We start from the raw sequence: 13004 nt of genomic DNA, 5'->3' as shown, positions 1-13004 counted from the left end.
GATTTGGTGCATCTAAAGATGTATCTTTAAAAAATATAAAATATTTTTTACATATTGGCAAATATATGAGAGAAGGAATAAAGATGCAATGAAATTTTTTTTAAAATTGGGCTTAATTTGAAGAGACTATGGCCCAAAAGGTCCCCTACGTTTTCTTAGTTCTTAATTCTTTGAAGCAATGTCATTATAAATCAAAACGATTTTTCCCTCAACCACATTCCATGCAAGCTAGTCTTTCGCGATCACCGACCAAATGGTCCCTACATTTCTACATTATATATATATATATATATATATATATATATATATATATATATATATATATATATATATATATATATATATATATATATATATATATATATATATATATATATATAGCAGGGATCAAATTACACCCGAAGAGTTACACCACGAGTTACACTCGTTCAATAACTATATCTCGAAATAATATTTTTTAAATTCAACCGTTGGATTGAAACATAATATCATATAGACTATACCTATAAAGTTTGAGCTTAATCTATAATGATTTACTATATCATCAAGATATCCAAAAATTAACGTCAAAATGAGCTTTCATATAACGTTAATTTTGATGTTATTCAATGACATAGTAAATCATTATAGATTAAGCTCAAACTTTATAGAAATGATCTATATGATATTATGTTTCAATCCAACGGTTGAATTTAAAAAATATTATTTCGAGATGTAATTATTGAACGAGTGTAACTTGTGGTGTAACTCTTCGGGTGTAATTTGATCCCTCCTCATATATATATATATATATATATATATATATATATATATATATATATATATATATATATATATATATATATATATATATATATATATAATTTCTTTGCCAACCTCCCTACCTTCTAGTCCACCTCTGGTGAAAACCTCATACTACCCCTGACTTCGGAAATGTATTTTCGAAATGCAAGAAAAATGTGTTTTCGGAGATGCATCTCCGAAAACGCCTTTTTTTTTGGAAAAATTATCTTATTTCGGAAGTTCATTTCCGAAAACATCATTTCGGAAATGAACTTCCGAAATACTGCGCGTTCTGCAGATTTATCAAAACACTTCCCCTCCCCCATTCATTTACCCTAACTCAAATCAAAAACAAGCAAAGGCGAAAATTTGTGCAAACACACTTCCAAGGCTGCATCAAGGCTCCAATCACATTGCTATACAACATTCAAAAGCCCACAAATCACTCAATTTGTAAGTTTTAAATTTGTTAGATTCATTATTCAAATGCATTTTATTTAGGGTTTCAATTGCATAAATGATATATGGACTGGTTGTTAGTAGTATTTAGGTTGTTTAGAAGCTTTTTGAATTGGTTTTATGTTTGATTTTGGGGTTTGCCATGGAAGTTTCAGAAAACTCCATCGCAGGGATGTTTCGGAAGTTCATTTCCGAAAACACCTCCATCCTAGTTTTCGGAAATGAACTTCCGAATTGTATCAGAAGTTCAAATTTTTTAGTTTTTTATTTTGTCTCGCATATTAATCGATTTCAATTGTTTACAGGAACATGTCAGGCAACCAACCAGCACACATCAGACAGGGTAGGGAGACCCAGACTGCGTCGGCTAGACAGGGTAGGGAGTGTCCGTTTTAATTTGCAAGTACTTTATTTTTAACGCCTTTGTTTATTGTGCCTGTTTCTTTGAAGTTTGTGTGCATGCGTTCTGACTTCTTTGACGGCGTGTCGCTGGTTTCCAACGTCTTTGTTCTTTAATGACTTGTCCGTTTCCCAAGCGTTTTTGTCCCCTTTCTTCTTTTATAAAAGGAGGTCTCATGGACCTTTATTTCTTCATTTTTACGCAGGAATGGGTGGCGCTAAGGGAAAAAAGGGTTCTTCAACCTCGTGCTCTCGCGGAGTGAAGGAGGTGAAGGAGAAGAAGAAGGTTTCGACCGGCTCTACTTCTCGTTCCCAGGGGGCCCGGGGCCCGGATGCTCAAGCTCAACTATCTGGCGTGAGAGTCGTGGTTGATGCTGATGGTTCTGAGACTGAGTGGGATGAGGATTGGTATCAGTATCTTCATTCGGAGGAGTTCGTTCGTCGGGCAGAATAACGTATTTTTCTTCTTGTTTGATGTGTATTTTGTAACGCTCGTCGGGCAGAATAACGTGTTTTTGTTTTGTTTGACGTGTTTTGTTTTGTTTTGTTTTGATTTCGGATTGTATCTTTCGCACAGTGTTTGGATAGGATTTATCATATTAGTATTTTCAGTTTATCTGTTGCTTATTTTATTTGGCGTTTGCGTTTAATTAAAATGCGAGACTGTTGTTTAAGAAAAAACATTAAAAAAAACACAGTTTCTGCATAATTCGGAAGTTCATTTCCGAAGACACCCCTCATGAGGTGTTTTCGGAAGTTCATCTCCGAAGACACCTCCATGAGGTGTTTTCGGAGATGCACTTCCGAATTGTGGAAATTTTTTAAAAAAAACAGCGCTTCGGAAGTTCATTTTCGAAGCAGGAGTATTTTGAGATTTTCGCTGGGGTGACCCCATAGGGAAGTGGCTAAAGAAATTTTCTATATATATATATATATATATATATATATATATATATATATATATATATATATATATATATATATATATATATATATATATATATATATATATATACTCCCTACGTGTCACCTTTGGTTTCCCTTTATGCGTTCCTCATACTCATAATTTGATTATTACTTCTATTTGAGCTATTAGTGAATACTCATAATTTAATTGTGAATAAGGCTAGTGAAGACTCATAACTTAATTGTGAATAAGGCTACAAGTCCTTCCCCATAAACCTAAACCTGGACAAGACCTTTGATAAGGTGAAATGGAGGGACAGGATTGAAGGTTGATGAAAAGTTTGAATTGGTGAGATATTTGTTTTCTAATGCATGAAGATAAACGTGACCTCTCTTTGTTGGGAAACTTGAAACGTGAGATGCCTTTGAAGTGGTCCCACATGGATTTTCTTGGCTTACGGATTATGGTTTAGGATTTTCTTGGCTTACGGATTATGGTTCAAAACTGACATGGGCTTAATTGCTTGACAATTTTTGACTTGGACCAAAAACACAGGCCTTGCAAACTTGAATTAATTGGACCTCTCTCTTTATATTTACACCTATTAAAAAAATTAAAATAGTAATAACAAAATAATATGATAAAAAACAAATTGATTTGATTCTTTAATAAAAATTCAAAATTGATAACTGATCTTACCGAGCAGATCAGATGGCCAGCAACGGTGAAGGCTTGGAATCCGAAGCGGTTCGAAGGGAAAAAAATGGTTGTACCTGTAAGGCACTCTGATGCCAAAGTAAGTGGTTGAACAACAAGGTACAAAAAAGTGAGAGATTTTGGGTAAGAAAAAGATTACCTTGCGCTCTAGGGCTAGAGGGCTATTTATAGGATCATCCTATGCGGAGAAAGCTCCTACTTCCCAGGACCCGTGCGAAGCGTTAGGCTGGAAATATGCGAGCTAGCGGTTACCGAGAACGAGGCTTCGGTGTGATCGGTTAGGTTTGATATTTGCCCGGAGCAGGCTGGGGAATGCTGTAGCGCGCGTGGGCTAGCGTGCCTTGGGCTAAAGAGGAGATTGGCCCAATTTAGATAATTGGGTCGGTCCAGAACAATAACTAAATTGAATTTCCATTAAAAAATATAAATCATAAATGGTTAGTAGAAATTGGTTTTAAAAACTATTAATTAAATGGAGACAAATATATATATGTGTGTATATATATATATATATATATATATATATATATATATATATATATATATATATATATATATATATATATATATATATATATATATATATATATATATATATATATATATATATATATATATATATATATATATATATATATATATATATATATATATATATGGTTTAATCTTAATACTGTTGTTGTTTAAACAGATTTATGTTGTAGGTTTAGTGTTGTTGTTGTTCTTGAGACCTGTTGTTAAGAAATTAAATCCTAGAGATTTAGGGCCTGTTTGAAAGGCTTTTTAAAAACTCTATTTTAGTTTTTGAAAATTTAAAAACTAAAAACTTGTTTGATTATAATATTTTACAAATGTGTTTTTAAAAACTCTTCACAATTTTTCAGTTTTTAAAAGTAAAAAACTGAAATGGCTAAATTGTGTTTTGATTTTTACTTTTCAATTTTTAAAAACTAAAAACAAAAACTATTTCAAACAGGCCCTTAGTTTTGGTGTTTTTGTTTAAATAACTTTATGTTATATGTTTAATGATGATGCGTTAGTTTTATTGGGAGATTTTTTTTAGTTGTTGTTTAATGTAAGTTGTTGTTTTTTGAGTTACTGATGTAATTGTTGTTGTTGTTGTTCAGTTGTTCTATTATTCAAAGTTATGAAAATATATAATTTGTAGTTTGGTTGTTTTTATTGAGTTTGAGATAGATATTGACATTTATATTATGTTTTTTTAGTAATTTTTTAAGCAGCTCACATCTTGTTCCGTCAAGTTGAGTTTATTATATAGAATGTTGATTTTTTATTTCACTAACCACTCTTTGAACATATAACCTATTAAATAGATTTTGGAAATAATCATATGAAAAATATATTGTATTTGAATCATATCTTAAACTAACTAAGGTTTATAGAGAATTCTAAAATAATTATAGTTTTTGTTCAACTTTATTCATTATTTGATCATTTTTCAAAGGATTAAATTTTATGCATTCAAGAATGAATTAGTTGAAAATAAAGTGTTGAATAAAGAACTTGAAGTATTAAATAGATTTTAACCATCTAATTAAGAGATATTGAATAAAGCAAAATAAACCATAAAAACATGAAAAATACTTAAATTTCAAAAATGAACAAAATAGTTTGAACGATTCAAATTAAAAATATATATATACCTATAAAAAATAAGATTGAGACTAGTAAAAAAACTAAATATTGAAACTTAAAAAGAGTAAAATTTATGATTATTCGACTTTCAGCTGACAAACTTGTCACATGTGCGAGTTGAGAAACTTTTGAGTCAATGAGAAGAAGGAATCCTTCACACAAAATCATAAAATAAGAATCATGAACGGAAATTTTTAGAATACTGACACATCCATGAGAAATTGATATTGGCAACAATGTCAAAATATTTATCAAATTTAAAAACCTAAACAAATTGAAAAAAAAATTGTTAAATTACATAAGTATGCAAAGAAAAGGATTAAACGAGTTCAACGAGAATGAGAAAAGGATGAAAACGGCTACGCTATAAAAAGGGACGCGAAGATTATACAAAAGGAGGAGGAATAACAAAAAAAAAAAGTGGAAAACCTTGAACATCCCAACAATGATTGTTTTCCTCCGCTAATTATTACTATTTTTTCTTTAGATGAACCCATATGTGACTCAGATGCTAACACTAAGGTAAATAAATATCATATTTGTTTTTCGGTGCATGACTTTTAAAAACAACATAAAGTAATGGATAATATCAACTAAATTTCAAGTTATACGAGTGTTCACTTAGCAGAGACATGGTTGATGGTTTTTATAATTTTCATAGTTTATGTTTTAGTCATTTTATTCCGTTAAAATAAGTTCTTTTTTTTTGTTATAATAAATATTTATTTTGTGATTCAAAATGCAGATTTATATCGTCTATACCAGAGATACCTTCGTTGATGAAGTTTATTCCTTGATTTAATATAATTATTTGATACATCAAACTACAAATAGATTACATAATTTTTTTCAATATTTATTCACTTATAGTGGAATATTAAATAAGAATAAGAGTGTTTAAAATCTAAATCTTTCGGATGACTCATCCTCGCTTAAGCTTGGTTTGTCTTAAAAATAAAGACTAGTTTATATGTTGTGATATGTTTGGAATAAATTCAGGTAAAATAAAATGTTATATATATATATATATATATATATATATATATATATATGTATGTATATATATATATATATATATGTACACTTAAACTTTGATATATTTGACTTATATGCTTCATCTCATATTGCAATTTTTGGTAACTTTGATTACATGAAATTCACCTACTCATATTTTATATCAAAACACTTTATTATATAGAGATTGGAGAGGGACAAACAATTCTAATATAAGTGTATATGCTTTTTCAGTAGGATAGTTGGACCAAAGTTCTATCCACCACACCACCATAATGCCTTAAGCCCAAAAGATATCGAATCTCCTAGAGATTAAAGTGGTCATGGTACACATACAACATCAACGGTGCAAGGAAATTCGGTTAGTATGGAAAGTATGATAGGCCTTGCATAAGAAACGGCTAAAAGGAGAGTTCCGTCAGTATGCATTGCCGAATATAAAGTGTGTTGGTCTGATGGATGCAATGAAGCAATTATTCTTGTCACATTTGATAATGCAATTAAAGATTAAGTTGATATATTATCTGTATCAATTAGTGAAAGTGTTTCAAAAAAGAATATACATTTTAAAGATGTATTATTGGTCGGATCTTTCCATGCCATAAAGCACAGTGTGCTAACATTATTTTCAGCCGAGATCATAGGTCCATATCCTAAATCCTTACAAAATTATTAACCTTGGGCAATTATTTTTGGTGCTAACACCTTGGATATGAAGTTTGTAACCAAAGTTATAACAAGAAACAATATAACTTATGAGGTACAATTTTTTTAGTTTTTTTCCGTATGGATTTCTTAATTCATGATATTAAGATAGACATTGGTTTAAATTTTTATTTCAATATAATGTTATTCATTTTGTAAATTATTTATGCTTTTTTTAATACAATAGTAACATTAATATATCAATATCTTGTTTAGGGTGTTTCTTTGAATGCATTTAACCCTAGAGATTTAGTTTTAGTGCTTTTTTAAAACAAATTTATGTTATATGTTTAATGATAATGATGCGTTAGTTTTATTTGGAGAATATTTTTTAATTGTTGTTTAATGTAAGTTGTTGTTTTTGAGTTGTTTATGTAATTGTTTTTTTTTTTGTTGTTCAGTTGTTCTATTGTTCAAAGTTATGAAAATATACATGTTGTAGTTTAGTTGTTTTTATTGAGTTTCAGATATATATTGACATTTAGATTATGTTTTTTGTAATTTTTTATGCAACTCACATCTTGTTCCGTCAAGTTGAGTTTATTATATAGAATGTCAATTTTTTATTTCACTAACCCCTCTTTGAACATATAACTTATTCAATAGGTTTTGTAAATAATGATATGGAAAAATATATTGTATTTGAAACATATCTTACACTAACTAAGGTTTTTCTAGAATTCTGAAACTCATCATTCATCTCATATTCTTGTATGGTTAAAATCTCTCAAATAATTATAGTTTTTGTTCAACTTTCTTCATTATTTGATCATTTTTCAAAGAATCAAATTTTATGCTTTCAAGAATTAATTAGTAGAAAATGACGTTTTGAATAAAGAATTTGAAGTATTGAATAGATTTTAACCATTAAAGTACGTGAGATGGATGATAAGTTGCTCAATGCTAGAAAAGTATTAATTAGTGTAAGTTGTTCTTCTAATTAAACACAGTTGTGCGTATAATTATTTTTCTAACCAATTTTGAGAAGTTATATGTTAAGTTAGAATTTAGTGATATAAATAATCCGCAATAGATTTAACAAACTCAATCATGTTTTACGCTTTTTATTGAATGTCAAAACCGATGCGAAAGGTGTTATACCCATCGGCAGAATATCAAAAATGAGGGAAATTTTGCTTTTTCCATTTAAAAATTCCAAAAAAGATCTCCCAAGGGATCAAACCCATAACCTTTAAACATTACCCATTGGTTGTGTTCACTCGAGAGATAAAGTGGCGAATTTTTTATGGCGCCATTCGTTACCTCGTATATGAAACCGAGGTAAAACCTCTTTTCAACCGTGGTAAAAAAACATTTTTTATGGTAGTGAAAATAATAAAATTCAACTAAAACAAAGAAATGAAGAAAAAAACATGAAGTATTACAAGCGCATCTCTAGCGCTCGTACAAAACGTATCCCTGTACTAATACCTTATCATTTTAGTGCTCATACTTGAAATACAAGAACTATCTTTAAACTATCTAAATAAGAGATATTGGATAAAGCAATATAAACCATAAAAACATGAAAATACTTAAATTCCTAAATTGAACAAAATAGTTTGAACAATTCGAATTAAAAAAATAGATACATATAAAAAAAAATAAGATTGAAACTAGTCAAAACAATTTAAATATTGAAACTTAAAAGGAGAAAAATTTATGATTATTTGACTTTGAGCTGACAAACTTGTCACATGTGCGAGTTGAGAACTTTTGAGTCGATGAGAAGAAGGAGTCCTTCACAAAAAATCATAAAATAAAAAACATTAACGAAAATTTTTAGAATAGTGACACATCCATGAGAAATTGATATTGGCAACAATATCAAAATATTTATCAAAATTAAAAACCTAAACAAATTGGAAAAAAAAAAGTTGTTAAATTACATAAGTATTTATAGAGAAGGAAAAAACGGGTTCAACGAGAAGAAAAATAGATAAAAACGGATACGCTATAAAAAGTGAATGAAGGTTGTACAAAAGGAAGAACAATAACAGAAAAAGGAGAAAACATGGAAAACCTTGAACATCCCAAGAATGACTGCTTACCTCTGCTAAGTATTAATATTTTTTCTTTATATGAACCCATATGTGACTCAGATGCTAATATTAAGGTAAATAAATATCATATTTGTTTTCCCGTGCATGATTTTTAAAAACAACTTAAAGTGATGAATAATATCAACTAAATTTCAAGTTATAAGAGTGTTCACTTAACAAATGCATGGTTGATAGTTTTTAAAATTTTCATAATTCATGTTTTTTGTCATTTTATTTAGTTAAAATAAGTTCATCTTTTTTTTTATAATAAATTTTTATTTTTTATTCAAAATGCAAATACATATCGTTTATACTTGTGATGCCTTCAATGACGAAGCTTCTTCCTTGATGCAATATAATTATTTGTTACAACAGGCTATAGACAGATTACATTTTTTTTTTCAATTTTTAACCACTCATAGTGGAATATTAAATAAGGATAAGAATTTTAAAAATCTAAATCTTTCGAATGAATCATCCTCGCTTAAGCTTATACAAAATGTTGAAACACAAAATTATGAAAGTGATGTTATAGTTGGAATAATTGATTCTAGAATTCGGCCAAGTCAAAAAGTGTCAATGATACAGGGTTGAGTCCACCGCCTGCCAAATGGAAGGGTTCCTACCAAGCATATGATTTTACATGCAATAAGTTATATTCTCTAACTTTTTATTAGATTCTTTTTCTCTAAAGTTACAAAATGTTTGTCACCACTGTAAATGAATGATGAATGTTGGGTGGAAATAAAATGTCCCCTATTTAGTTAACATCATAAAAATTGATTTAAAATAACACTTAAACTTTGATCTATTTGATAATTATGCTACATCTCATAGAGATAAGAGAGGGACAAACAATTTTAATATAAGTGTATATTATTTTTCAATAAGATAATTGGATCAAACTTTTATCACCCACACCACCATAATGCCTTAAGCCCAAAAGGTATCGAATCTCCTAGATATTCAAGTTGTCATGGTACGCATACAACATCAACGGTGGCTGGAAATTCAGTAGTATGGCCAGCATGTTAGGTAGGGGTGGGAATAGGCTAGGCCGAGCTAGGCTTTGCCAAGCCTGAGCCTGGCCTGCTATAATATTCAAAGCCTAAGCCTGGCATGTAGCCTATCATAGGCTTATTTTTTTGGCCTGGGCCTGGCCTTTTTGAAGGCCTGATTGGCCTATTAGCCTACTTAAAAGCCTATTTCATTTGAACATTTGTAAATAAGTCATTCAACTCATCTTTATATAGACTAACAAATTAAAAGATCAATGAGATTAAATGTTTGTTTGCATTAGTTTACTTGAGTTTACCTAGTAGCATAAATTTTGTGATATTATTTGTTTGAGAGAACTTATCGAAACAACTTATGACATTGTTCATAAGATTCATCTCATCTTATTTTCATAATTTCTTCAAGATAAATAAAATTTATTTTTATATTTTTAATTCAAAGTAAAAAATATAGTATAATAATAGTAAAATTATTCATATGTATTTAAATAGGCCGGCCTCTTAGGCTTAAAAGGCTTTTTATGTGGCCTGTGGCCTAGCCTTTTTAGCTAAATAGGCTTATAAAAAAGCCTAGGCCTTTTCTATTTATCTAAAAGGCCTGACCTGACCTAGGCCTATGTAGGCTGGGCCGTAGGCCCCTGTTAGTCGGCCTGGCCTATTCCCACCCCTAATGTTAGGCCTTACACAAGTAACCGCTAGAGGGGGAGTTCCGTCAATACGCATTGCCGTATATAAAGTGTGTTGGTCTGGTGGATGCAAAGAAGCAAGTATTCTTGTCGCATTTGATAATGCAACTAAAGATTTAGTTCATATATTATCTGTATCAATTAGTGAAAGTGTTTCAAAAAAGAATATATATTTTAAAGATGTATTATCGGTTGGATCTTTCCATGCCATGAAACACGGTGTGTTGACAGTATTTTCATTCGGGAACGCAGGTCCATATCCTAAATCCTTACAAAATTATCAACCTTGGACAATTATTGTTGGTTCTATCACCTGGGATATGAAGTTTGTAACCAAAGTTAAAACAGGAAACAATATAACTTATGAGGTACACTTTTGTTTTTGGTTTTTTTTCATATGTATTTCTTAATTCATAATATTGAGATAAGCATTGGTTTCATTTTTTATTTAAATATAAGGTTATTCATTTTGTAAATTATAAACATTTTTTAATATAATAGTAACATTAATATATCGATATCATATTTAGGGTATTTCTATGAATACATTTGACCTTCAAGAAAAACTTTATCAGATTGTTTATGGTGGGGATGTATCAAATTAAAAAGAAGGTTTTTATCAACAATCTTCAAGGGAATTATAGAATTCATATCTTTAAAGTATCAAACAATTTAAAGGACTAATGGTACGGAAAATAATGAAGGAAAATTTGTGTATTGAGTCCTTATAATTCAGATCATGCAATTCAAAATTCAACTTTAGTGTTATATAGATTATTCACTTGTACTGCTTATATTTAACCATAAATAATCCATAGATAAAAAACACTTTTTTATGTATATATTTTTGAAGTACTACATAATGATAATATCTTTATAGTTAAAAAAGAAACTCGTAATTTAATAAGAAAAGACAGCATATTTAAATTAATATTGCAAATATTTTATGTCCTCTAAAATTCCATTAGTAAATATTAAAAAACATTTCAAAATTAATGATTCATAAATGAAATTATTTTAAAACGTAGGAATTGTCAGACCAACTCTTTGGATGATAAGCTAGTAAACGGAAAAATTGTTTTATGGGAAGGAGATATAGGAGTCGCAGAAGCCTTTAGGGTAGGTATAGTTGGTGGCTTGATGCAAGAGCAAGCTTATATTGATATCGTTGTCTCTTTTACGTTGCCAACATGTTATCTTCAATTAAAAGATGTCGCAGAAATACATTGGTACATACGTTCTACAAGATATCAAGTGAAAGTTTCATAGGTACAAACAATAATCTTAAAAACATTTATAAAAAATTTATGATATTTTTAAATTTACAGCTTTCCTACTGCAACCATATTTAAGACCATTGAGCTAAAGGATAGTTTGACATCTGTTGTTGCCTCTTTTTCATCAAGGGGTCCAGACAACACTACACCTGAAATTTTGAAGTTTGTTTTTTCTATCTGAACAATTTAAATATAATATTATCATTTTAACAATACTTATAATTATTTTTTTATTTGTTTAATATTGTAGCGCGACTTAATTGCTCCTACAGTTGACATCATGGCTAGTTGGTCTCAAATTTCTGATAGTAATGGTGAGACCAAAAAGTTTATGTTCAACATTATATTGGGAACATCAATGGCATGCCCTCATGTATCCGGAGCAACGACAAATATAAAGTCATTCCATCCTACATGGTCACTTGTTGCTATTTGGTCAGCTCTTATTACAACAGGTGGTAGGATGCTTAACTGAAACATTCTTAAAACATTGAAAAGTTATCTTAGAATCACTCATCGCCCTTTTGTTTTATATATTGAAACACATACTTTCTTGAAAACAAATATGCATTATATTTCATATCATTTAAATAGATTCAAAATGGTGTGTATGCTTATATATGCTTTATTGTCAATATCATTAGTGTATTCTATTAAATTCATTATATCAACTACAACATAAAAAATTATTAAAAAAAAGATTTTGAAAAACTATTAAAATATTATATTTAAAATAATGAAACGTTATTATATCGTCAAAATTTATAAAATTCATGATAAATTATTCAAAATTACTATTAAAGTTATCTTGATAATGATAAATTATAAATTAAGTAATATTGATATCTTAAAAAATAATTGTTGAAAATGTTGCATCGCATATTTATTGTGTACAATAAAATTACTTAAATATGTTTTGAACTAGTATAAATAATTTTGAGCATTTGTTGTGTTGTAGTTGCACCTATCAGTTCAAAAAATAACCAAGATGCAGAATTTGCTTATGGAGCTGGCCAAATTGACCCTGTCAAAGTTGTTAATCCGGGTCTAATATAAGATGTTGATGAAGGGAATATGTCAGGTTTTTATGTGGACAGGGCTTCAACACAACTGATCGACGACAAGTCACATGGGATGACAATATATGCTCTAACACGTCTTACCCATCTGCACGGGAATTAAACTACCCTTCTTTTGCTCTAAAAGTCGAAAGTTCCAAACACCATTTTAGAAAAATCTTCGAGAGGACCATCATAAATGTTGTAAGACCAAATTCTACCTACACAATAAATGTAATAGCCCCCTAGAGAGCTTTGTAAATCAGTGAGTCCTGCAATTTTGTC

At 29.5% G+C, this 13004-nt stretch overlaps 1 protein-coding gene across 1 annotated transcript; it reads left to right on the top strand.

The window, feature by feature from the left end:
* Positions 1-10368: 10368 nt before the first annotated feature.
* On the top strand, positions 10369-12717 carry LOC131619460 (cucumisin-like). The gene is made up of 5 exons (XM_058890550.1): positions 10369-10752; positions 11423-11613; positions 11713-11827; positions 11912-12116; positions 12620-12717. Exons 1-5 carry the CDS (start codon positions 10369-10371, stop codon positions 12715-12717), a joined length of 993 nt encoding a protein of 330 aa, XP_058746533.1.
* The last annotated feature ends 287 nt before the right edge of the window (positions 12718-13004 follow it).

This window comes from Vicia villosa, linkage group LG7 (assembly GCF_029867415.1).
Source record: "Vicia villosa cultivar HV-30 ecotype Madison, WI linkage group LG7, Vvil1.0, whole genome shotgun sequence".
NCBI classification, from domain to species: Eukaryota; Viridiplantae; Streptophyta; class Magnoliopsida; order Fabales; family Fabaceae; genus Vicia; species Vicia villosa.
This window is presented reverse-complemented; position numbering and strand designations above follow the sequence as displayed.

Bases quoted from the DNA above. Each gene is read 5' to 3' on its own strand.
- LOC131619460 (XM_058890550.1), top strand. From the start codon at position 10,369: ATGTTAGGCCTTACACAAGTAACCGCTAGAGGGGGAGTTCCGTCAATA. The intron at 11,614-11,712 runs GTACATACGTTC...TTAAATTTACAG, and splicing joins GATGTCGCAGAAATACATTG to CTTTCCTACTGCAACCATAT. The intron at 12,117-12,619 runs GTGGTAGGATGC...GTTGTGTTGTAG, and splicing joins GTCAGCTCTTATTACAACAG to TTGCACCTATCAGTTCAAAA.